At 48.2% G+C, this 27,756-nt stretch overlaps 2 protein-coding genes across 2 annotated transcripts in view; both read right to left on the bottom strand.

Moving 5' to 3' along the window:
* Positions 1 to 27,756, bottom strand: part of LOC149457859 (E-selectin-like) — a 228,506-nt gene that overhangs the window by 120,938 nt on the left and 79,812 nt on the right. The window lies entirely within an intron of this gene.
* LOC149457860 (uncharacterized) lies at positions 117 to 1,352 on the bottom strand. Its single transcript, XM_089683083.1, has one exon. The coding sequence runs from the start codon at positions 1,350 to 1,352 to the stop codon at positions 117 to 119; it is 1,236 nt and encodes a 411-aa protein (XP_089539209.1).

Consider the following 27,756-nt stretch of genomic DNA (forward strand, 5'->3'; position numbering starts at 1 on the left):
ATTAACATATTGTCCTTAATAATTCAATTAACGCATTAACCAGCCATTGACAGGAGTGAGGAATTACCACAGATTGACCAACATATGGCAATATAAGAACATATATCCATACAGATCTATTTATCCAAAAATACTTGGAGATCACATTCCACATTTAACCCCTTTGGGTACAATGTATCAAGTTTATATATCCAATATTTCTCCTTTTTTAGCAGTTCTCTATCAAAATCACCTCTCCTTTGAGGGAAATGCAATGCATAGAAACCTTTCACTTTTGTACCATCCAATTTACCTCCATGATATTTAGCATAGTGTTGGGCAAGATTACTTTCAGGGTCATTAGATCTAATATCTCTGAAATGTTCACCTATTCGTACCTTAAGTTGTCTTTTGGTCTTACCAATATACATCTTTTTACAGGGACAAGTCAAAATGTATAATACTCTCACTGTAGAACAATTTATAAGGCTTTGAATTTTATAATGAGTGCTATTCCTTGAGTCAAAAAAAGAGTCTGTACGATCCACATATTTACAGATTTGGCATTTTCCACATTTAAACATCCCTTTAGTACGTGATTTTAACCATGTTGTCTGTTTTAACGGTTGATAGTCAGAATGAATAAGGAGGTCACCAAGATTTGGTGCTCTTCTTGCTACCATTTGGGGGCGCTCACCTACAATTTTATTCAATTTGGGACATTGAGTTAAAATCTTCCAATGTTTTTCTAATATTTGTTTTACAGCTTGCCATTGGGCTCCAAATTGAGTTATCATTCTAACAGGTTGCTCACTTAATTTGACCTTCTCCTCCTTTTTAGGAGATAATAAATCCTTACGGTCAGTTTGATATGCCCGTCTCCGAGCTTTTCTGATTTGAGAGTGAGAGTATCCCCGTTCCCTAAATCTTCTATAAAGATCCTGTGCTTCCATCCTAAAGTCATGAATATTCGAACAATTTCTCCGACATCTCAGAAATTGTCCCACTGGAATTCCTGAAATCAGTGAACGTGGGTGATAGCTTCTGGCCTCTAGTAGAGTATTGGCAGCAGTAGGTTTCCTATATGTTTTTGTGAGGAGTCTTCCGTTCTCAAGTCTAATTTCCAGGTCCAGGAAGGAAATACACCTTTCATCAAAAACATACGTGAGTCCAATGTTAAAGGGATTTTGATTTAACTCCTCCATAAAAAGTTTTAATTCCTCTGATGTTCCTCTCCATACAAGGAACACATCATCTATATATCTTAACCAAATCTGGACATTAACAAGGAACCTTGTTGATCTGAAGACAACCTGCTCCTCCCAGAAACCTAGATGCAAACATGCATAGGCCGGAGCCCACGGTGCTCCCATACTGGTACCTCTGATCTGTTGATAAAAGGTATTATTAAATTGGAAAAAGTTATGTCGTAACGCAAAGTCCAGCAACTCACTAATAAATTCATTCTGTCCTCCCAAAGTGGGGTATGTTTTATCAAGGAAGTAAAAAGCCGATTGTGTGCAGAATTCAGGGTGATCCGAAAGGCGTTTTGGCCCCTGTGGGTCGCAGCGGGAAGGTGAGCATGCATGCCTGCCGTGTAGGATTCTCACTTCACCATTTGCACCAACACAGGAGCACGCATGGAAAGGCATGGCTGATTTGGCCGTGTAGCACTTTAATATGGACATTTATATCTTATTGTGGTTTGTTAAATGATACGGGTCATTGCACTTATCACCTCTATGTGGTAGTATTTATCCCTCTATAGGGATTCACTGTGTCTCTGTTATCACGTTTACTCTGCTTGAACTAATGCCTAGACAGGGGAGAATCAATACCACCTGTTTAGGTTCTATTGAACCTCTTATTTGCACTGTTAATCACCTGTTTATCACTGAATAGATCCGGCCAGATCTAACACCATAATAGGATTTATTACATCGTATTGTATATATGCTGTTCATATTCACTATTGTATATCCTTATGCTTAGGGTGGTTACACCCACCTTATAGTTTTTCATATAGCGCTGCATCATTGTGAAAAAATTGTATATATCCCAGTCTTAGTCCATAGGGTTCAATATTGAGTTGGCCCACCCTTCGCAATTTTAACAGCTTCAACTCTTCTGGGAAGGCTGTCCACAAGGTTTAGGAGTGTGTCTATTGGCAATACAGGCATATCTTGGTTTACGAATTTAATGCGTTCTCCGGGATGTTTAGTATTGCAAAAAATTTGTAAACCGAAATGTGGTTTCCCACAGGAATGCATTAAAAACCAATTAATCCATTCTGGAGGTTAGAAAAAAGTTTAAAAAAAAGTTTTTAATTTGTTCAAAACTCTTTATAAAGTGTACTTTAAAGGCATAAATACTGTACAGAGACATGATTAAAAATTTCCAGGCTCCAAAACTCAATGCAAAAATTGTTCCAACCCCTCCACACTCGACGCCACGTGCTACCCACAGACTCCAGCATGCACGGGGCCGGTGCAATTCATCCTGGGGAAACTTGCTTTGTATTGCAAAAAATTCATAAATGCATTTAAAACCAATTAATCCATTCTGGAGGTCAGAAAAAAGTTTAAAAAAGTCTTATCTGTTCAAAACTCTTTATAAAGTGCCCTTTAACGGCATGGGGCAGGAGCTATAAACCTCCAAGGTGCAATGCATCCTGGAGAAACTTGCTTCGTATTGCAAACAAAATTTGTAAACCGAGGCATTATTTTCAATGGATTTTCATTTGTAAACGTTAAATTACGTTAAACCGAGGTACTCCTGTATAGTGTATTTTCCTTCAGTATGCATACCAAACTAAAGAAATTAGTTATGGATTGAACCAGGACTCAAGGGTTTTTTTTTTTATATCTGTAAATACTTGTTCATAGTGTATTGACATAAAATTCATCCAATAAATTGATCGTGGCCGTGGGTTTCCTAAAATGGAAAGGCACATTACTACAATTCATGGATTGTCTCTTATAATGGGGGCTTAATTGGTTCTACCCTGCAATATGGAGCCGATACAGTTACTATGGAATAATACATATGTCAATGTTTGGTCCACTATGTTCCCCAACCTTAGAGGTTTAGTATAGGATCCATGAAGTGTAGTGCTTTACTGTTTTGGTTTGTAAAGATAATTTTTTAATTAAAGAAGTTGCTCATTGAATAACCTTTTTACCATCATTCTGTGTATCTATGTCAATACACTTTGAACAAGTATTTACATATATAGAAAAAACCCCATGAGTCCTGGTTGAATCCATAACCAATTTCTTTAGTTTGGTATGCATATAGGTGTTTGATTGGGGATTCCCTGACTACCGCTTTTGAGACCTTGAAGACCTTTTTTCAGGGAGATTTTGCGATGTTCCTACAGTATCAAAGGTCTGAGTAGTGTATCAAAGAGAGGACACGTCTTATATCAGATGCATAAAATCAAAGCAAACATTTTGTTTCAAGAAACCCACGTTAAACAAATTGCCATATTCATATAACAGATACTTCTCTAGTAGATTGTATCACAGTACAAATCCAGTCAAAAATTTTAAAGGACTACATCCCACAAAACTCTTCCAGTAAGTGTGATAGATTATCAAGTCAATCCTTTAGGACGGTATGTTTTTGTAAAATTTATGTTGTGGGATATTAAAGTTACTGTAGTCAATCTTTATCATCCTAACATTAATCAAACTAAAGTTGCCACTACCTATTTGCAAATTCATTATCTAAATTTGCTGAGGGGAAGCTAATTGTAGGAGATTACTTTAACCTCCCTTTAGACCCTCATTTGGATACTCCAACCTCTTGTTCCTCAATCTCTTATCCTAAACTTAGAGAAGTGAAATTCACTTTACATGATTTAACCTCCCTAGCAGTCTGATTATGTCCATATGTCTGTGCTCAAAGTGGTAAATTTTTTGCAAGGAAAGATGATTTTTTTTTTATTGTAGGCCTGTAATTTTTAGGAATAACTCACTGAAATCTGTCTGAACAAGAGTCTAGTAAACATCCCGGGTATGTTAAAATTTGAAACACGAAATCATAAATTATATTTTAATAAATAATCATTATTAATAATAATAATAATAATAATAATAATAATAATACATTTAATTAAATAATAGAATCAAACCAAAAACACTGAATTTTGAAATATAGCGCCAAGTTCGCACATCACTGAGCAAAGTCTCAAAATCGTTTTCAGTGTCTGATGACGAATTTCCCCACGAATCATTATCACTCAATTCTGCAAGTGGTTCTAATTTACAATCGCTGTTTTCTAGCCGGCCTAAATTCGCTTTTGACCTAAAAGGGACGCTTTTTGGACGCCATGGATATTTCTCAGTTTTCAGGCAGAAAGAACAGTAAAAATGCAGGCAGGGCACAGGACAAAGCACTAGGGACAAAATGTATGTGAAATGATTTGATACAGTAATGTTTTAATATGTGATTTTAGTGAACTTAGTGAATGTCATTTTTACAACTTACAAATTTCCCACCAGTTCCGTCCCCCGTACGTTCCGACGTCGCAGGGAACGGAACCCAGAAGACAGATGCTGGCATGGGCCAGAGGACATTGCAGGGGACACTGCAGGAGGGACATCACGGGAGCGCAGGACAAGGTAAGTGCAGAAGAGATCCCGGAGCATCGCTGCAAGGTATTCCCGAGTGTAGCTCGGGGTTACGGCTTTTGGTGCTGAAACTTTACCCCGAGCTACACTCGGGAATACCTCCAGGGAAGTTAACCTTGACTGATGTTTGGAGGATTCTTTTTTTTTTATTCTCCAAATATAGTCAATTGGACTATTTTTTTGCTGTCCATAGTTTTTTTACACTGGTCCCTTTCAAGTGACATTGAAATAATGTTGTTGCTAGATCATTCTCCTATACTCTTAACCTTAATAGTACCTAACTTACCAACTCATGAGTGGACATTGTGACTTAACAAATCCCTTTTAACAGATCATATTTGCCATCAGAAGATACAGGGTGTGACAATTTAATTTCTGGATTGGACTGTAAGGAAAAAAAATTGGCTTACCTATACACTAGTGGCTGTTGTCACCTTCAAAGTAGTCCCCTTGTGAAGCACTGCACTTTTCTAGAGGACTATACCACTGCTGGAAACCTTCCTGGAATTTGTTTTCCGGAACGTTGCGCAGTATCTTTGTGACAGCGCGCTAAAAGTCTGGAATGTCATAAAATCTGTGTCCTTTTAAGGATTTTTTTTAATTTTAGAAACAGCCAAAAGTCACTAAGGTGGAGGGGAATAAGGAGGTTGGTCAAGTCACAGAATGGATTTCTGGGCCAGGAGCTCATGAACACTTAACTCATCATATGCAAAAGCATTATCATAGTGGAGAATCCACTTGTCAGGCCAGAGTTGCTGTCTTTTCCTCTGAACTGATATCAATAACCTTTTCAGAATTTCCAACTAACAATTTTAGTTGACAGTTGTACCATGTTCTATGAACTCATAGTGAACCATTCGCTTGTGATAAAAAAAAACACACCAACGTGGTTTTGAACTGAGAATGAGAAATGTGTGCTTTCTTCAGGTGAGATGAATTCTTTGTTTTCCACTGCATGCTCCGGTGTTTTGTTTATGGATCAATTATATTGGAAATACCATGTTTAAAGGATAAGTTCACCTTTGCGAACATGTCACATGTTCCACCCATTTTTAGGGTAGAACATGTAACGTTCCCAATGCTGCAGCTGCTGCCTGCTGCCCCATACTCCCTGTGACAGAAGTACAGGGAGATGTTCTGACAGTCACTACAGCCTTAGTGGCTGTCGGCTTGTAGTTCTCAATGAACTGCCACGCCGCTGTAGAGCACCGTGGTAGTTTACTGAATCTTTCTGTTAGTATATCTGCTTGCCTGTACATCCCATATGGGCTAGCACATATATTGACAAGCTCTGCAGGAGAACTGCATGGCACCATTGATCTGCTGATCACTGGTGCAATGCTTTACAGGCTCCTGCAACCAAAAATAATAAATGCACATTTTATTTTTTTCAGTGAAAAAAAATGTGCATTTAATATTTTTGGTCAAAAGGTGAACTTATCCTTTAACCTCCCGAGCGGTTTTCCTGAGTCTGGTTCGGGGTTAAATATAGCTGTCAAAAGCGGTAACCCCGAGCCAGACTCGGGCTCACTGCAAACTAATTACCTGGTGCCGATACGTGTTCCGGGTCCTGCACTGCCAGCAGCCATCCCCTCCATCCATCCCCAGTCTCCTTCCCTGCTTCCCTGGTATCTCTCGCTGATCAGTGTGAGCAGCGTGAGTCTGCTGTGCTGTGCTGTCGGGGGGGAAGCTTGCGGGAGGCTGGAATTGTAAAAATAGATCACTGTCAAAATAAAGTGTTACTCTAGTGCATATATTGTAACTTTACCTCAGATATTTCCATTGTGCAGTTTTTCAGTTTCTGTGACTAAAAACGGTTTTGCGCTCATGGCTTCCAAAAAGCGCCTCACTAGCGTTAAAGCGGTTTATGATGAGCTAGCAAACAGCGACAGTGAGGAGCTACTTGAATTGAGCGATAGCGACTCATGTGAGGATTTGTCTTCAGACACCGAAAGTGTGGACAGGCGAATCTGAGCTTGACGTGAGTGATCTGCGCACGTGGTGCACTACTGAGTGCAATACGCCAGCGCTGCCAAGATTTCCGTTTACCGGCGCACGTGGTGTGAAAATACACGTTGAAGGTGACAACCGCTTGGCGTACTTGGAATTGTTTCTGACCGATGAGGTTATTGAAATTATTGTGACGGAGACAAATAGGTACGCAGTACAACAAATAGCTGCTCCACACACCTGGTTTTCACGAAGCAGAATGTGGGAGCCTGTCACCAAAGAGGACATTTGGCTGTTTCTCAGACTACTTATTCTGCAAGGAATGGTGGGGAAACCGCTGCAGACGTGAAATTTTTGCAGTTTGCAAATAATTAGGATTTTGATGAATCGACTCATTTGGCTCCCAAGCTAAAAAAAATTTGGGAAGTCTCCCAAATAATTATAAGAAATTTCCAGCAGAGCTATGTGCCAGAGAGATACATCAGCATAGACGAAAGTCTAATGGCCTACAAAGGAAGGCTCAGCTGGATACAGTATATCGCGTCCAAGAGAGCACGATCTGGTATCAAATCCTATCCTCTACCGGCTACATCTGGAACACAGTCATATACACCGGCAAAGGCACAAACTTTGATCCCAAGTACAGGAACTACGGAATGGCAACATCTTCCGTCCTCTCACTGATTGAGCCTCTGCTAAACCAAGGCTACTGTGTAATGACAGACAATTTTTACACCTCTCCAGAACTTTACGAGGTACTTCTTCAGCACAAACCAGATCCCTTTGGAACCGTTCAGGCTTACCGGCGCAACCTGCCATCCATGTTTGCAAAAAACAAACTGAAGTCAGGAGAATTAGTTGCCTGGCAGAAAGGCAAAATGATTGCACTTAGATGGCGGGACAAGAAGGATGTGTGCCTAATGAGTACCATTCACAATGCCTCCACAGTGATGGTACAAACAAAAGGTGGGAAAAACATCCAGAAGCCGCAGGTTGTCATTGACTACAACAGCACCATGGGAGGTGTCGACAGAGCTGACCAAGCTATGACTTTCTATCTGGTGATGAGCAGGAAATACTATAAAAATTTATGATTTAATTTATTAAACTTTATTGCACCCAGGATGTCTATTGGACTCTTGTTTAAACAGATTGCAGTGAGTTATTCCTAAGAATTACAGGCCTACAATAAAAAAACAACATATTTCCATTGAAAACAATGTACCGCTTTTAGCACAGAAATACTAACATAATCATACCGCTAGGGAGGTTAATCCTCACTATTAACCCTATAAATAGAGATGAGCGAATCGAAGCATCCGAAGTGGAATTCGAGTCGAATATCGGAAAAATTTCGATTCGTGCCGAATCCGAAAAACAGCCTAATTCGGACGCGCGAATCGAAATTTTTCCGAAAATGGCGGCTGACATGTGCGGCGACGGAGCGGGGATGTCGGGGAAGGCGCGCAGACAAGGCGCGCTGCCCCATAATGCATTCCTCAACGACATGTGATCGCATCAGCCAATCAGCAGCCAGCCAGCCAGCACTGTGTAATGGTCGAGGTATATATAGCGGCCATTTTGGAAATCTTCATTTGCCTGCAGTCATTGAACAGAGGCAGACCGCTCTGTACTAGGGACAGGGACAGAGTTAGGGCCACAGAAACGAGAATTGGGGACAGAGAGAAGTTACTTAGGGACAGAGAACCATTACTCAGGGACACAGACTTGTTAATGAGGGCCACAGAATCGTTATTTAGGGACAAAGAAACGCTAGTTAGGGCCACAGAATTCATACTCAGGGACAGACAGAATTGTTACTCAGTGCCAGAGAATTGTTACTTAGGGCCACAGAAACGTTATTAGGGCCACAGAATTTTTACTCAGGGACAGACAGAATTGTTACTGAGTGCCAGAGAATTGTTACTCAGGGACAGACAGAATTGTTACTGAGTGCCAGAGAATTCTTAGGGCCACAGAATTCATTCTCAGGGACAGACAGAATTGTTACTCAGGGACAGACAGAATTGTTACTGAGTGCCAGAGAATTGTTACTCAGGGACAGACAGAATTGTTACTGAGTGCCAGAGAATTGTTACTCAGGGACAGACAGAATTGTTACTGAGTGCCAGAGAATTGTTACTCAGGGACAGACAGAATTGTTACTGAGTGCCAGAGAATTGTTACTCAGGGACAGACAGAATTGTTACTGAGTGCCAGAGAATTGTTACTCGCACAGACACAAAATTGTTACTTGCACAGACACAGAATTGTTACTCGCACAGACACAGAATTGTTACTCAGGGCCACAGAATTCATACTCAGGGATAGACAGAATTGTTACTGAGTGCCAGAGAATTGTTACTCAGGGACAGACAGAATTGTTACTGAGTGCCAGAGAATTGTTACTCAGGGACAGACAGAATTGTTACTGAGTGCCAGAGAATTGTTACTCGCACAGACACAAAATTGTTACTTGCACAGACACAGAATTGTTACTCGCACAGACACAGAATTGTTACTCAGGGCCACAGAATTCATACTCAGGGACAGACAGAATTGTTACTGAGTGCCAGAGAATTGTTACTCAGGGACAGACAGAATTGTTACTGAGTGCCAGAGAATTGTTACTCGCACAGACACAAAATTGTTACTTGCACAGACACAGAATTGTTACTCGCACAGACACAGAATTGTTACTCAGGGCCACAGAATTCATACTCAGGGACAGACAGAATTGTTACTGAGTGCCAGAGAATTGTTACTCAGGGACAGACAGAATTGTTACTGAGTGCCAGAGAATTGTTACTCAGGGACAGACAGAATTGTTACTGAGTGCCAGAGAATTGTTACTCAGGGACAGACAGAATTGTTACTGAGTGCCAGAGAATTGTTACTCAGGGACAGACAGAATTGTTACTGAGTGCCAGAGAATTGTTACTCGCACAGACACAAAATTGTTACTTGCACAGACACAGAATTGTTACTCGCACAGACACAGAATTGTTACTCAGGGCCACAGAATTCATACTCAGGGACAGACAGAATTGTTACTGAGTGCCAGAGAATTGTTACTCAGGGACAGACAGAATTGTTACTGAGTGCCAGAGAATTGTTACTCAGGGACAGACAGAATTGTTACTGAGTGCCAGAGATTTGTTACTCGCACAGACACAAAATTGTTACTTGCACAGACACAGAATTGTTACTCGCACAGACACAGAATTGTTACTCAGGGCCACAGAATTCATACTCAGGGACAGACAGAATTGTTACTGAGTGCCAGAGAATTGTTACTCAGGGACAGACAGAATTGTTACTGAGTGCCAGAGAATTGTTACTCAGGGACAGACAGAATTGTTACTGAGTGCCAGAGAATTGTTACTCAGGGACAGACAGAATTGTTACTGAGTGCCAGAGAATTGTTACTCAGGGACAGACAGAATTGTTACTGAGTGCCAGAGAATTGTTACTCGCACAGACACAAAATTGTTACTTGCACAGACACAGAATTGTTACTCGCACAGACACAGAATTGTTACTCAGGGCCACAGAATTCATACTCAGGGACAGACAGAATTGTTACTGAGTGCCAGAGAATTGTTACTCAGGGACAGACAGAATTGTTACTGAGTGCCAGAGAATTGTTACTCAGGGACAGACAGAATTGTTACTGAGTGCCAGAGAATTGTTACTCGCACAGACACAAAATTGTTACTTGCACAGACACAGAATTGTTACTCGCACAGACACAGAATTGTTACTCAGGGCCACAGAATTCATACTCAGGGATAGACAGAATTGTTACTGAGTGCCAGAGAATTGTTACTCAGGGACAGACAGAATTGTTACTGAGTGCCAGAGAATTGTTACTCAGGGACAGACAGAATTGTTACTGAGTGCCAGAGAATTGTTACTCGCACAGACACAAAATTGTTACTTGCACAGACACAGAATTGTTACTCGCACAGACACAGAATTGTTACTCAGGGCCACAGAATTCATACTCAGGGACAGACAGAATTGTTACTGAGTGCCAGAGAATTGTTACTCAGGGACAGACAGAATTGTTACTGAGTGCCAGAGAATTGTTACTCGCACAGACACAAAATTGTTACTTGCACAGACACAGAATTGTTACTCGCACAGACACAGAATTGTTACTCAGGGCCACAGAATTCATACTCAGGGACAGACAGAATTGTTACTGAGTGCCAGAGAATTGTTACTCAGGGACAGACACAATTGTTACTGAGTGCCAGAGAATTGTTACTCAGGGACAGACAGAATTGTTACTGAGTGCCAGAGATTTGTTACTCGCACAGACACAAAATTGTTACTTGCACAGACACAGAATTGTTACTCGCACAGACACAGAATTGTTACTCAGGGCCACAGAATTCATACTCAGGGACAGACAGAATTGTTACTGAGTGCCAGAGAATTGTTACTCAGGGACAGACAGAATTGTTACTGAGTGCCAGAGAATTGTTACTCAGGGACAGACAGAATTGTTACTGAGTGCCAGAGATTTGTTACTCGCACAGACACAAAATTGTTACTTGCACAGACACAGAATTGTTACTCGCACAGACACAGAATTGTTACTCAGGGCCACAGAATTCATACTCAGGGACAGACAGAATTGTTACTGAGTGCCAGAGAATTGTTACTCAGGGACAGACAGAATTGTTACTGAGTGCCAGAGAATTGTTACTCGCACAGACACAAAATTGTTACTTGCACAGACACAGAATTGTTACTCGCACAGACACAGAATTGTTACTCAGGGCCACAGAATTCATACTCAGGGACAGACAGAATTGTTACTGAGTGCCAGAGAATTGTTACTCAGGGACAGACAGAATTGTTACTGAGTGCCAGAGAATTGTTACTCAGGGACAGACAGAATTGTTACTGAGTGCCAGAGATTTGTTACTCGCACAGACACAAAATTGTTACTTGCACAGACACAGAATTGTTACTCGCACAGACACAGAATTGTTACTCAGGGCCACAGAATTCATACTCAGGGACAGACAGAATTGTTACTGAGTGCCAGAGAATTGTTACTCAGGGACACCTAATCGTTGAATTAAATAGTATGTCAGACAACATGCAGAGGAGTGGCAGAGGAGGCAATGTTTTAGGAGCGAGCAGACGTGGCAGCAGAGGAAGGGGTCGAGGCAGCAGTATTCGCAGCCAGAGGCCAGTGCTCCCGGTGTCATCCAGCGGTCGTGTCTCCACCGACAACCCTGCCGTCATTGATTGGTTGGCTCGGTCGTCTTCCTCTTCCCAGGTCACCTCTGACACCTACAGCCAACGGTCGGTGGGTACGTCAGACACAACCGTTAGTTGGCATGGCCCGGGAGCAAGCCCACTGAAATCACGTGTCCTCTACCTGCCCCTGTCCTTTGCTGTTCCCTCACCAAGCGAAGTATCGCATGCTGTGGGCTCAGCCCCACTGTACAGTGAGGAAGAGCTAACAGAGGGCGGTCAGGAACGGGGGGAGACATCGGCCTTTTCAGCAGCCAAGCGAACAAGTACTGGCGAGGAGAGTGGCTCGGTAGCCGGTCTAGAGACAGGTCTGTCTCCTGACCCAGACGCAGCCGAGGGGGCTAGTAGTGAGGCGGAGACCCTACTTGATGATGAGGAGGTTGATCGCACTTGGCAGCCTCGTCGTCATCAGGCAATTTCTTCCGCATCATCAGGAGAAGAGGGTGGCAGCTTGGCAGCGAGCAAAACAGTCGGTGGGTTGCCCAGGAGACAGCAGCAGGGTCGCATCAGTGTCAGTGGAGCCAAACGTCCACGGAGTAGAGCACCAGCTCCACTGCAGCCTACCACCACGGCCAGTAGTGGTGCCGGTGCGCACGGAGGAAGTAGCAGTCAGCCAGTGAAGAGTAGCGGGGGCAAAGTTTCCTACTCGGTGGTGTGGCAATTTTTCCTCAAGCCGCCCGAGGAAGTAAACGTAGCCGTATGTCGACTATGTGGCCAGAAATGCAAGCGTGGCCAGGGGGCCCATGTTGGGACTACAGCGTTGCGTCAGCATATGCAGCGTCACCATTCGGTGGCCTGGGAAAACCGTGATAAACATACGGCGGTTCTGCCTGCCCCAGCCCCCGCTCCATCACCCGCTCCGTTACTTGCTCCGTCACCCGACGTCGTCAATCGCCCTCTATCAGCCAGTCAAGGCTCCAACACCTCTGCTGAGGGGAGTTGTCGCTCATTGGCATCTTCCGCTCGTTCAGATGCTCCTTCTCCTGCTACTCCTCTTCTCGGATTCCGTCAACAGTCTTTCTTGGAATCCGTATCCAAGAGACAACAGTTTGCGAGCACGCACCCGACGGTGCAAAAGCTGAACGTCCTCCTGTCCAAGTTGCTGGTGCTGCAGTCCCTCCCTTTCCAACTGGTGGACTCAGCACCTTTCCGAGAAATGATGGCTTGTGCCGCGCCGCGGTGGAGAGTGCCAAGCCGTCATTTCTTTGCCCAAAAGGCAGTGCCAGCCCTGCATTCACATGTAGAAGAGATGGTGGGCCAGTCTTTGAGCATGTCGGTCTCTGCCAAAGTGCACGGCAGCGCCGACGTGTGGAGCTGTAACTACGGTCAGGGACAGTACATGTCATTTACGGCCCACTGGGTGAACGTGGTGCCGGCACAGCCGCACCAGCAACTTGGACAGGTCACGACGCTTTTGCCTCCACGTTTGCACGTCCTTGGTCCAGCAAGCATGTCCGCCTCTACCACCTCTTTTTCCGCCGTGTCCTCAGCCGCCACCCCCGTGCCAAGTCCCATTACCCGACCGGCATATCACATGTGCAGGGCGCAACGGTGTCACGCTGTGCTGCACCTGGTATGCCTTGGCGAACGTAGTCACACAGGGGAGGAACTGCTGAGTGTAATGAACAGAGAAATCGACAGATGGCTGTCTCCGCGCAAACTAAAAATCGGAACCATGTTGACTGACAACGGAAAGAACATGGTGTCTGCTCTGCGTCAAGGAAGGTTGTGCCATGCGCCATGCATGGCTCACGTGTTCAATCTGGTTGTCAAGCGGTTCCTAAAATCCACCATCCCACTGCAAGACATCCTTAAAATGTCACGTAAACTGTGCATGCATTTCAGCCATTCCTACACCGCAAAGAACACCCTCATTGAGCTGCAGCGGCAGAACGGAATTCCACAGCATCGCCTGATCTGCGACGTTGCAACAAGGTGGAATTCAACCCTACACATGTTAGACCGCCTTTACGAGCAGCGAAAGGCCATCACCGATTTCCTGATGTTACAAGCGGATAAAGGTACTCCCCTGTGTAACTTAGATGTCAGCCATTGGCAGCTCATGCGTGACACCTGCCGCTTGCTCAGGCCCTTTGAGGAGGCCACGCTATTCGTGAGTCGGCAGGACTATGGGATGAACGACGTCATTCCTCTGTTGCACGTCCTGGAACAAATGCTGTTAACAATGGCTGGTCAGGGTGCGGTAGACGTGGCGCACAGATCTCAACGCCACATGACCCCTGTGGGGGCAGGACAGGAAGAAGAGGAGGAGGTAGAGGAGGACATTTGTGCTCAGGAATTATTGAGTGAAATGGGTGGTTTTTCCACTCAGCGGACAGGAGTGGAGGAGCAGGAGCATCTGGTAGAGGAGGAGGAGGAGGAGACAGAGGACCCAGACGCACCGTGGCAGTATGCTGTGGAGATGGAGGCAGGGAGTCCCTCGCATTCCTTGGCACAAATGGCCCATAGCATGCTCGGTTGCTTGCGTAGCGACAGCCGAATAATAACCATCAGACAGAGGGATGACTTTTGGCTGTCCACCTTGTTGGACCCTCGCTACCGGTCCAAAATGGTGGCCTTTTTCACACCTGCTGAGAGGGAGGCCAAAATTACGTACTATAAAAACCACCTATGTAGTCAGTTGGTCTCTGCCTTTGTGCGCCAACGTCCATCCTCAGACACTGTGGGCCCTGTGCGCTCGCGTTCCGCTGGCATGGCAGCAGGGGAGGGGTGGGGTGGTAGGAGCAGTGGCAGCTCCACCAGCAGCGGCTGCCTCAGTCTGCAGTCGATGATGAGTAGCTTTCTTCACCAGCGCAGTGAGGAAACTACTAACCAGCCGCAGCAGCAGCAGCAGCATCAGGTGGACCTGGAGCAGGAGCTCAAACAACAGGCTTGGGCCTACTTGGACAGCACCCTGCCAACCGAGGTAGACAATCCCCTTGACTACTGGGCAACGAAACTTGACCTTTGGCCCCAACTAGCTGAATTTGCCCTTGAAAGGCTGTCATGCCCGGCCAGTAGCGTGGCATCGGAGCGCGTGTTTAGTGCGGCAGGAGGTATTGTAACTCCGCGGAGGACACGACTGTCCACCCAAAGTGTGGAGAGACTCACGTTTGTGAAAATGAATCAGGCGTGGATTAGTCTGGATTTCAAACCACCAGTTCCTGACACAACTGACTAAATCCGCCATGAATCATGCCTCAAACATGTGCCACTTTCAGGTCTCCTCACACTGCTGGTGTGTTTAATTTTTTGACATAGGGTGCTGGCAGATTACGGGCCTCCTATAGCTGCTGCCAGGCCCCTAATCTGCCATAGGCCCCTATATACCGCCTCCTCATGCTGCTGCCAAGTCCAGAGTCTGTCATGGGTCCCTGTATGGCCTCCCATTGCTGCTGTCTCCATCGCCACACTCTGCTGCCATGTGCCACTTTCAGGTCTCTTCACACTGCTGGTGTGTTAAATTTTTTGACATAGGGTGCAGGCAGATTACGGGCCTCACATAGCTGCTGCCAGGCCCCTAATCTGCCATGGGCCCCTATATACCGCCTCCTCATGCTGCTGCCAAGTCTAGAGTCTGTCATGGGTCCCTGTACGGCCTCCCATTGCTGCTGTCTCCATCGCCACACTCTGCTGCCATGTGCCACTTTCAGGTCTCCTCACACTGCTGGTGTGTAGAATTTTTTGACATAGGGTGCTGGCAGATTATGGGCCTCCTATAGCTGCTGCCAGGCCCCTAATCTGCCATAGGCCCCTATATACCGCCTCCTCATGCTGCTGCCAGGTCCAGAGTCTCTCATGGGTCCCTGTACGGCCTCCCATTGCTGCTGTCTCCATCGCCACACTCTGCCATGTGCCACTTTCAGGTCTCCTCACACACTGCTGGTGTGTAGAATTTTTTGACATAGGGTGCTGGCAGATTATGGGCCTCCTATAGCTGCTGCCAGGCCCCTAATCTGCCATAGGCCCCTATATACCGCTTCCTCATGCTGCTGCCAGGTCCAGAGTCTCTCATGGGTCCCTGTACGGCCTCCCATTGCTGCTGTCTCCATCGCCACACTCTGCCATGTGCCACTTTCAGGTCTCCTCACACACTGCTGGTGTGTTACATTTTTTGACATAGGGTGCAGGCAGATTACGGGCCTCACATAGCTGCTGCCAGGCCCCTAATCTGCCATGGGCCCCTATATACCGCCTCCTCATGCTGCTGCCAAGTCCAGAGTCTGTCATGGGTCCCTGTATGGCCTCCCATTGCTGCTGTCTCCATCGCCACACTCTGCTGCCATGTGCCACTTTCAGGTCTCTTCACACTGCTGGTGTGTTAAATTTTTTGACATAGGGTGCAGGCAGATTACGGGCCTCACATAGCTGCTGCCAGGCCCCTAATCTGCCATGGGCCCCTATATACCGCCTCCTCATGCTGCTGCCAAGTCCAGAGTCTCTCATGGGTCCCTGTACGGCCTCCCATTGCTGCTGTCTCCATCGCCACACTCTGCTGCCATGTGCCACTTTCAGGTCTCTTCACACTGCTGGTGTGTTAAATTTTTTGACATAGGGTGCAGGCAGATTACGGGCCTCACATAGCTGCTGCCAGGCCCCTAATCTGCCATGGGCCCCTATATACCGCCTCCTCATGCTGCTGCCAAGTCCAGAGTCTGTCATGGGTCCCTGTATGGCCTCCCATTGCTGCTGTCTCCATCGCCACACTCTGCCATGTGCCACTTTCAGGTCTCCTCACACACTGCTGGTGTGTAGAATTTTTTGACATAGGGTGCTGGCAGATTATGGGCCTCCTATAGCTGCTGCCAGGCCCCTAATCTGCCATAGGCCCCTATATACCGCTTCCTCATGCTGCTGCCAGGTCCAGAGTCTCTCATGGGTCCCTGTACGGCCTCCCATTGCTGCTGTCTCCATCGCCACACTCTGCCATGTGCCACTTTCAGGTCTCCTCACACACTGCTGGTGTGTTACATTTTTTGACATAGGGTGCAGGCAGATTACGGGCCTCACATAGCTGCTGCCAGGCCCCTAATCTGCCATGGGCCCCTATATACCGCCTCCTCATGCTGCTGCCAAGTCCAGAGTCTGTCATGGGTCCCTGTATGGCCTCCCATTGCTGCTGTCTCCATCGCCACACTCTGCTGCCATGTGCCACTTTCAGGTCTCTTCACACTGCTGGTGTGTTAAATTTTTTGACATAGGGTGCAGGCAGATTACGGGCCTCACATAGCTGCTGCCAGGCCCCTAATCTGCCATGGGCCCCTATATACCGCCTCCTCATGCTGCTGCCAAGTCCAGAGTCTCTCATGGGTCCCTGTACGGCCTCCCATTGCTGCTGTCTCCATCGCCACACTCTGCTGCCATGTGCCACTTTCAGGTCTCTTCACACTGCTGGTGTGTTAAATTTTTTGACATAGGGTGCAGGCAGATTACGGGCCTCACATAGCTGCTGCCAGGCCCCTAATCTGCCATGGGCCCCTATATACCGCCTCCTCATGCTGCTGCCAAGTCCAGAGTCTGTCATGGGTCCCTGTATGGCCTCCCATTGCTGCTGTCTCCATCGCCACACTCTGCCATGTGCCACTTTCAGGTCTCCTCACACACTGCTGGTGTGTAGAATTTTTTGACATAGGGTGCTGGCAGATTATGGGCCTCCTATAGCTGCTGCCAGGCCCCTAATCTGCCATAGGCCCCTATATACCGCTTCCTCATGCTGCTGCCAGGTCCAGAGTCTCTCATGGGTCCCTGTACGGCCTCCCATTGCTGCTGTCTCCATCGCCACACTCTGCCATGTGCCACTTTCAGGTCTCCTCACACACTGCTGGTGTGTTACATTTTTTGACATAGGGTGCAGGCAGATTACGGGCCTCACATAGCTGCTGCCAGGCCCCTAATCTGCCATGGGCCCCTATATACCGCCTCCTCATGCTGCTGCCAAGTCCAGAGTCTGTCATGGGTCCCTGTATGGCCTCCCATTGCTGCTGTCTCCATCGCCACACTCTGCTGCCATGTGCCACTTTCAGGTCTCTTCACACTGCTGGTGTGTTAAATTTTTTGACATAGGGTGCAGGCAGATTACGGGCCTCACATAGCTGCTGCCAGGCCCCTAATCTGCCATGGGCCCCTATATACCGCCTCCTCATGCTGCTGCCAAGTCCAGAGTCTCTCATGGGTCCCTGTACGGCCTCCCATTGCTGCTGTCTCCATCGCCACACTCTGCTGCCATGTGCCACTTTCAGGTCTCTTCACACTGCTGGTGTGTTAAATTTTTTGACATAGGGTGCAGGCAGATTACGGGCCTCACATAGCTGCTGCCAGGCCCCTAATCTGCCATGGGCCCCTATATACCGCCTCCTCATGCTGCTGCCAAGTCCAGAGTCTGTCATGGGTCCCTGTATGGCCTCCCATTGCTGCTGTCTCCATCGCCACACTCTGCTGCCATGTGCCACTTTCAGGTCTCTTCACACTGCTGGTGTGTTAAATTTTTTGACATAGGGTGCAGGCAGATTACGGGCCTCACATAGCTGCTGCCAGGCCCCTAATCTGCCATGGGCCCCTATATACCGCCTCCTCATGCTGCTGCCAAGTCTAGAGTCTGTCATGGGTCCCTGTACGGCCTCCCATTGCTGCTGTCTCCATCGCCACACTCTGCTGCCATGTGCCACTTTCAGGTCTCCTCACACTGCTGGTGTGTAGAATTTTTTGACATAGGGTGCTGGCAGATTATGGGCCTCCTATAGCTGCTGCCAGGCCCCTAATCTGCCATAGGCCCCTATATACCGCCTCCTCATGCTGCTGCCAGGTCCAGAGTCTCTCATGGGTCCCTGTACGGCCTCCCATTGCTGCTGTCTCCATCGCCACACTCTGCCATGTGCCACTTTCAGGTCTCCTCACACACTGCTGGTGTGTAGAATTTTTTGACATAGGGTGCTGGCAGATTATGGGCCTCCTATAGCTGCTGCCAGGCCCCTAATCTGCCATAGGCCCCTATATACCGCTTCCTCATGCTGCTGCCAGGTCCAGAGTCTCTCATGGGTCCCTGTACGGCCTCCCATTGCTGCTGTCTCCATCGCCACACTCTGCCATGTGCCACTTTCAGGTCTCCTCACACACTGCTGGTGTGTTACATTTTTTGACATAGGGTGCAGGCAGATTACGGGCCTCACATAGCTGCTGCCAGGCCCCTAATCTGCCATGGGCCCCTATATACCGCCTCCTCATGCTGCTGCCAAGTCCAGAGTCTGTCATGGGTCCCTGTATGGCCTCCCATTGCTGCTGTCTCCATCGCCACACTCTGCTGCCATGTGCCACTTTCAGGTCTCTTCACACTGCTGGTGTGTTAAATTTTTTGACATAGGGTGCAGGCAGATTACGGGCCTCACATAGCTGCTGCCAGGCCCCTAATCTGCCATGGGCCCCTATATACCGCCTCCTCATGCTGCTGCCAAGTCCAGAGTCTCTCATGGGTCCCTGTACGGCCTCCCATTGCTGCTGTCTCCATCGCCACACTCTGCTGCCATGTGCCACTTTCAGGTCTCTTCACACTGCTGGTGTGTTAAATTTTTTGACATAGGGTGCAGGCAGATTACGGGCCTCACATAGCTGCTGCCAGGCCCCTAATCTGCCATGGGCCCCTATATACCGCCTCCTCATGCTGCTGCCAAGTCCAGAGTCTGTCATGGGTCCCTGTATGGCCTTCCATTGCTGCTGTCTCCATCGCCACACTCTGCCATGTGCCACTTTCAGGTCTCCTCACACACTGCTGGTGTGTAGAATTTTTTGACATAGGGTGCTGGCAGATTATGGGCCTCCTATAGCTGCTGCCAGGCCCCTAATCTGCCATAGGCCCCTATATACCGCTTCCTCATGCTGCTGCCAGGTCCAGAGTCTCTCATGGGTCCCTGTACGGCCTCCCATTGCTGCTGTCTCCATCGCCACACTCTGCCATGTGCCACTTTCAGGTCTCCTCACACACTGCTGGTGTGTTACATTTTTTGACATAGGGTGCAGGCAGATTACGGGCCTCACATAGCTGCTGCCAGGCCCCTAATCTGCCATGGGCCCCTATATACCGCCTCCTCATGCTGCTGCCAAGTCCAGAGTCTGTCATGGGTCCCTGTATGGCCTCCCATTGCTGCTGTCTCCATCGCCACACTCTGCTGCCATGTGCCACTTTCAGGTCTCTTCACACTGCTGGTGTGTTAAATTTTTTGACATAGGGTGCAGGCAGATTACGGGCCTCACATAGCTGCTGCCAGGCCCCTAATCTGCCATGGGCCCCTATATACCGCCTCCTCATGCTGCTGCCAAGTCCAGAGTCTCTCATGGGTCCCTGTACGGCCTCCCATTGCTGCTGTCTCCATCGCCACACTCTGCTGCCATGTGCCACTTTCAGGTCTCTTCACACTGCTGGTGTGTTAAATTTTTTGACATAGGGTGCAGGCAGATTACGGGCCTCACATAGCTGCTGCCAGGCCCCTAATCTGCCATGGGCCCCTATATACCGCCTCCTCATGCTGCTGCCAAGTCCAGAGTCTGTCATGGGTCCCTGTATGGCCTCCCATTGCTGCTGTCTCCATCGCCACACTCTGCCATGTGCCACTTTCAGGTCTCCTCACACACTGCTGGTGTGTAGAATTTTTTGACATAGGGTGCTGGCAGATTATGGGCCTCCTATAGCTGCTGCCAGGCCCCTAATCTGCCATAGGCCCCTATATACCGCTTCCTCATGCTGCTGCCAGGTCCAGAGTCTCTCATGGGTCCCTGTACGGCCTCCCATTGCTGCTGTCTCCATCGCCACACTCTGCCATGTGCCACTTTCAGGTCTCCTCACACACTGCTGGTGTGTTACATTTTTTGACATAGGGTGCAGGCAGATTACGGGCCTCACATAGCTGCTGCCAGGCCCCTAATCTGCCATGGGCCCCTATATACCGCCTCCTCATGCTGCTGCCAAGTCCAGAGTCTGTCATGGGTCCCTGTATGGCCTCCCATTGCTGCTGTCTCCATCGCCACACTCTGCTGCCATGTGCCACTTTCAGGTCTCTTCACACTGCTGGTGTGTTAAATTTTTTGACATAGGGTGCAGGCAGATTACGGGCCTCACATAGCTGCTGCCAGGCCCCTAATCTGCCATGGGCCCCTATATACCGCCTCCTCATGCTGCTGCCAAGTCCAGAGTCTCTCATGGGTCCCTGTACGGCCTCCCATTGCTGCTGTCTCCATCGCCACACTCTGCTGCCATGTGCCACTTTCAGGTCTCTTCACACTGCTGGTGTGTTAAATTTTTTGACATAGGGTGCAGGCAGATTACGGGCCTCACATAGCTGCTTCCAGGCCCCTAATCTGCCATGGGCCCCTATATACCGCCTCCTCATGCTGCTGCCAAGTCCAGAGTCTGTCATGGGTCCCTGTATGGCCTCCCATTGCTGCTGTCTCCATCGCCACACTCTGCCATGTGCCACTTTCAGGTCTCCTCACACACTGCTGGTGTGTAGAATTTTTTGACATAGGGTGCTGGCAGATTATGGGCCTCCTATAGCTGCTGCCAGGCCCCTAATCTGCCATAGGCCCCTATATACCGCTTCCTCATGCTGCTGCCAGGTCCAGAGTCTCTCATGGGTCCCTGTACGGCCTCCCATTGCTGCTGTCTCCATCGCCACACTCTGCCATGTGCCACTTTCAGGTCTCCTCACACACTGCTGGTGTGTTACATTTTTTGACATAGGGTGCAGGCAGATTACGGGCCTCACATAGCTGCTGCCAGGCCCCTAATCTGCCATGGGCCCCTATATACCGCCTCCTCATGCTGCTGCCAAGTCCAGAGTCTGTCATGGGTCCCTGTATGGCCTCCCATTGCTGCTGTCTCCATCGCCACACTCTGCTGCCATGTGCCACTTTCAGGTCTCTTCACACTGCTGGTGTGTTAAATTTTTTGACATAGGGTGCAGGCAGATTACGGGCCTCACATAGCTGCTGCCAGGCCCCTAATCTGCCATGGGCCCCTATATACCGCCTCCTCATGCTGCTGCCAAGTCCAGAGTCTCTCATGGGTCCCTGTACGGCCTCCCATTGCTGCTGTCTCCATCGCCACACTCTGCTGCCATGTGCCACTTTCAGGTCTCTTCACACTGCTGGTGTGTTAAATTTTTTGACATAGGGTGCAGGCAGATTACGGGCCTCACATAGCTGCTGCCAGGCCCCTAATCTGCCATGGGCCCCTATATACCGCCTCCTCATGCTGCTGCCAAGTCCAGAGTCTGTCATGGGTCCCTGTATGGCCTCCCATTGCTGCTGTCTCCATCGCCACACTCTGCTGCCATGTGCCACTTTCAGGTCTCTTCACACTGCTGGTGTGTTAAATTTTTTGACATAGGGTGCAGGCAGATTACGGGCCTCACATAGCTGCTGCCAGGCCCCTAATCTGCCATGGGCCCCTATATACCGCCTCCTCATGCTGCTGCCAAGTCTAGAGTCTGTCATGGGTCCCTGTACGGCCTCCCATTGCTGCTGTCTCCATCGCCACACTCTGCTGCCATGTGCCACTTTCAGGTCTCCTCACACTGCTGGTGTGTAGAATTTTTTGACATAGGGTGCTGGCAGATTATGGGCCTCCTATAGCTGCTGCCAGGCCCCTAATCTGCCATAGGCCCCTATATACCGCCTCCTCATGCTGCTGCCAGGTCCAGAGTCTCTCATGGGTCCCTGTACGGCCTCCCATTGCTGCTGTCTCCATCGCCACACTCTGCTGCCATGTGCCACTTTCAGGTCTCTTCACACTGCTGGTGTGTTAAATTTTTTGACATAGGGTGCAGGCAGATTACGGGCCTCACATAGCTGCTGCCAGGCCCCTAATCTGCCATGGGCCCCTATATACCGCCTCCTCATGCTGCTGCCAAGTCCAGAGTCTGTCATGGGTCCCTGTATGGCCTCCCATTGCTGCTGTCTCCATCGCCACACTCTGCTGCCATGTGCCACTTTCAGGTCTCTTCACACTGCTGGTGTGTTAAATTTTTTGACATAGGGTGCAGGCAGATTACGGGCCTCACATAGCTGCTGCCAGGCCCCTAATCTGCCATGGGCCCCTATATACCGCCTCCTCATGCTGCTGCCAAGTCCAGAGTCTCTCATGGGTCCCTGTACGGCCTCCCATTGCTGCTGTCTCCATCGCCACACTCTGCTGCCATGTGCCACTTTCAGGTCTCTTCACACTGCTGGTGTGTTAAATTTTTTGACATAGGGTGCAGGCAGATTACGGGCCTCACATAGCTGCTGCCAGGCCCCTAATCTGCCATGGGCCCCTATATACCGCCTCCTCATGCTGCTGCCAAGTCCAGAGTCTGTCATGGGTCCCTGTATGGCCTCCCATTGCTGCTGTCTCCATCGCCACACTCTGCTGCCATGTGCCACTTTCAGGTCTCTTCACACTGCTGGTGTGTTAAATTTTTTGACATAGGGTGCAGGCAGATTACGGGCCTCACATAGCTGCTGCCAGGCCCCTAATCTGCCATGGGCCCCTATATACCGCCTCCTCATGCTGCTGCCAAGTCTAGAGTCTGTCATGGGTCCCTGTACGGCCTCCCATTGCTGCTGTCTCCATCGCCACACTCTGCTGCCATGTGCCACTTTCAGGTCTCCTCACACTGCTGGTGTGTAGAATTTTTTGACATAGGGTGCTGGCAGATTATGGGCCTCCTATAGCTGCTGCCAGGCCCCTAATCTGCCATAGGCCCCTATATACCGCCTCCTCATGCTGCTGCCAGGTCCAGAGTCTCTCATGGGTCCCTGTACGGCCTCCCATTGCTGCTGTCTCCATCGCCACACTCTGCCATGTGCCACTTTCAGGTCTCCTCACACACTGCTGGTGTGTAGAATTTTTTGACATAGGGTGCTGGCAGATTATGGGCCTCCTATAGCTGCTGCCAGGCCCCTAATCTGCCATAGGCCCCTATATACCGCTTCCTCATGCTGCTGCCAGGTCCAGAGTCTCTCATGGGTCCCTGTACGGCCTCCCATTGCTGCTGTCTCCATCGCCACACTCTGCCATGTGCCACTTTCAGGTCTCCTCACACACTGCTGGTGTGTTACATTTTTTGACATAGGGTGCAGGCAGATTACGGGCCTCACATAGCTGCTGCCAGGCCCCTAATCTGCCATGGGCCCCTATATACCGCCTCCTCATGCTGCTGCCAAGTCCAGAGTCTGTCATGGGTCCCTGTATGGCCTCCCATTGCTGCTGTCTCCATCGCCACACTCTGCTGCCATGTGCCACTTTCAGGTCTCTTCACACTGCTGGTGTGTTAAATTTTTTGACATAGGGTGCAGGCAGATTACGGGCCTCACATAGCTGCTGCCAGGCCCCTAATCTGCCATGGGCCCCTATATACCGCCTCCTCATGCTGCTGCCAAGTCCAGAGTCTCTCATGGGTCCCTGTACGGCCTCCCATTGCTGCTGTCTCCATCGCCACACTCTGCTGCCATGTGCCACTTTCAGGTCTCTTCACACTGCTGGTGTGTTAAATTTTTTGACATAGGGTGCAGGCAGATTACGGGCCTCACATAGCTGCTGCCAGGCCCCTAATCTGCCATGGGCCCCTATATACCGCCTCCTCATGCTGCTGCCAAGTCCAGAGTCTGTCATGGGTCCCTGTATGGCCTCCCATTGCTGCTGTCTCCATCGCCACACTCTGCTGCCATGTGCCACTTTCAGGTCTCTTCACACTGCTGGTGTGTTAAATTTTTTGACATAGGGTGCAGGCAGATTACGGGCCTCACATAGCTGCTGCCAGGCCCCTAATCTGCCATGGGCCCCTATATACCGCCTCCTCATGCTGCTGCCAAGTCCAGAGTCTCTCATGGGTCCCTGTACGGCCTCCCATTGCTGCTGTCTCCATCGCCACACTCTGCTGCCATGTGCCACTTTCAGGTCTCTTCACACTGCTGGTGTGTTAAATTTTTTGACATAGGGTGCAGGCAGATTACGGGCCTCACATAGCTGCTGCCAGGCCCCTAATCTGCCATGGGCCCCTATATACCGCCTCCTCATGCTGCTGCCAAGTCCAGAGTCTGTCATGGGTCCCTGTATGGCCTCCCATTGCTGCTGTCTCCATCGCCACACTCTGCTGCCATGTGCCACTTTCAGGTCTCTTCACACTGCTGGTGTGTTAAATTTTTTGACATAGGGTGCAGGCAGATTACGGGCCTCACATAGCTGCTGCCAGGCCCCTAATCTGCCATGGGCCCCTATATACCGCCTCCTCATGCTGCTGCCAAGTCCAGAGTCTCTCATGGGTCCCTGTACGGCCTCCCATTGCTGCTGTCTCCATCGCCACACTCTGCTGCCATGTGCCACTTTCAGGTCTCTTCACACTGCTGGTGTGTTAAATTTTTTGACATAGGGTGCAGGCAGATTACGGGCCTCACATAGCTGCTGCCAGACATGTAATCTGCCATGGGCCCCCGTACCGACTCCTCATGCTGTGACGTTGCAACAAGGTGGAATTCAACCCTACATATGTTAGACCGCCTTTACGAACAGCTAAAGGCCATCACAGATTTCCTGATGTTAAAAGCGGATAAAGGTACTCCCTGTGTAACTTAGATGTCAGCCATTGGCAGCTCATGTGTGACACCTGCGCTTGCTCAGGCCCTTTGAGGAGGCCACGCTATTCGTGAGTCGGCAGGACTATGGGATGAATGAGGTCAAATCGGCCATGGGCCCCCGTACCGCCTGTTCACGCTGATGCTGGTCCCACAGTGTGACCTGGGTCCCTGTACGGCCTTCCATTGCTTCCACTCTGCCATGTGCCACTTTGAAATCTCCTCACACTCCTGCGGTTGTCCATTTTGTCATAGGTTGCTGGCAGATTACAGGCCTTCCATAGGTGCCACCAAGCCCCATATCGGCCATGGGCCCCCGTACCGCCTGGTCACGCTGCTGCTGGGCCCATAGTGTGACCTGGGTCCCTGTACCGCCTCCCATTGCTCCCACTCTGCCATGTGCCACTTTCAGGTCTCCTCACGCTCCTGCTGGTTTCCATTTTGTCATAGGTTGCTGTATGGCCTCCCATTGCTGCTGCCTCCACCGCCACACTGTGGCTCCAAACACTGGTTTTGGCCCCGTGACTGGCCAAAGGAGTGAAGTGTGCAGTGATTCTAAGATCGACGGCACTCATCTGCATGTCATACTGACAGACAGTATTATTTCTCTTCCCCAGCAGACTCCAAGGGCATTTAAATTAAAGGTACAGTGTTCTGCACTAATATTAAGTCTCTCTGAAGCCTAGAAACACCCTTTTTTAAGTTAAATTCACAGCGAATTTATTCGACTCGAATCGAATATTGTCCACGAATTCGCCGAATCAGTCGAATCGAATTTTTCATTTCTTCGCTCATCTCTACCTATAAAACATCTCTGCATTCTTCAAGATTGGATGAAATTTGAAGACGCCATTCTTTCTGATCTTCTGTTAAGATCTGAGGTGCCATCTTTGTGGAAATCTTTCTCATTCCCAAATCCTCTTTTTTGAATCTGAAGCTCCACTTTCCTGTTTATGTTTAAGTCTTCTGTCATCATTCGCACACTCAATCTTTGATCTGAGTGTATAAAGGTTCACATTCTATCCACATTTGCATCTTTGCTGCTCACTTCTTGTATGATTATGGACATCTTCCCGCTCTTCCTTAAATCACATATGCAATTCAAAAACACTTGATTTCTTCATGAAATGTTCACCATAAGCTTGCTGTAACAAAGCTAAAGTTCACTTGCGTCTTTGCCAATTTTCATGCATAATTTGATGTTAATCTGCTGCTCCAGATTCCTGTTACTCATTTTCCACCAACAGCGCAAAGCACACACATGGTATTTCTTCTGCTACTCCATAATGAGTCACGTAGTCTGCGACCCATGCGAGTGCAAGTTAGAATATGCCAGAACTTGCTCAAGTGCAAATGGCTCTGTGACTCGCCACCATAGTGCTACGCCGTGGGCATTCCAGGAATTACATGGCCACACATCATAACTGAAACAATTAAAACATTAAGACCAAGCTGATAACTCAACTGCACTACCAAGCCAGTGGGAAGCACTAAATTGGTGCTGATAGCAATTTTTATTCAACAAGGGGCTAGGATAAAAAAGGAAAGGGTAGCTGCAATCACCTTAAATATGCTATTTGAGTTGGAAATCAAACATACAAAAATTTACATCCCCAACAGTTTGGATATCTCAATTATGTGCTCAAGATTAAGAAAATTCTTTGAGGCTTCCTTATATACATTTGAAACTAAATTAGCCTTACATACAGTATGTATTTCAGATGTCAACGTTTCCCCCAGGTAGCTCTCCTATCAATGATCTCTGGGCCCATTTAAAAATACTGGCTGCTTGTGTAGCCATATCTCACCAATGGAAATTATCCTCCCTTCCACGTATTTTGGAGTGGGCCCAGATACATAATGACATTATGTTAATGGAGACCATGGTAGGCAAGGATAGTAATTATTCTGAAATAGGTCACACTTTATAGGCATGTTGGTGACCTCATAGAGATTCAGATAGTTTTCAAGCTCTACCCCTACTCTACCTTAACATACTGGCCTAATTAATTTTTTTTACATTTTCTAAATATAGCTTCACTTATATATGAAACCACTTTGTTTTTCATTAAAACAGAACATTGTAATCCTTGGAAATTATCTCTATTTTCAATACGTGTTTTCCTTTCCCTGCCCTTTTCTTCTTTCCTCTCTTACCCAATCATACTTTTCCTTATTTGTTCCCTTTTTTTTTCTATAAATTAATTATGTTTTACTATGTTAAAGGTGACGTAATGTGCGTGGAGTCCTGTAGTATTGTATACCATATACCTTATTACATTTCCATGTGCTTTGAAATGTTTATGAATCAAGAGAT

Source organism: Staurois parvus, unplaced genomic scaffold, assembly GCF_062004578.1.
Source record: "Staurois parvus isolate SC_StPar_1 unplaced genomic scaffold, SC_StPar_1.0 ptg000300l, whole genome shotgun sequence".
NCBI classification, from domain to species: Eukaryota; Metazoa; Chordata; class Amphibia; order Anura; family Ranidae; genus Staurois; species Staurois parvus.

Coding starts and splice junctions, on each gene's coding strand:
- LOC149457860 (XM_089683083.1), bottom strand. CDS start 1,352: ATGGGAGCACCGTGGGCTCCGGCCTATGCATGTTTGCATCTAGGTTTC.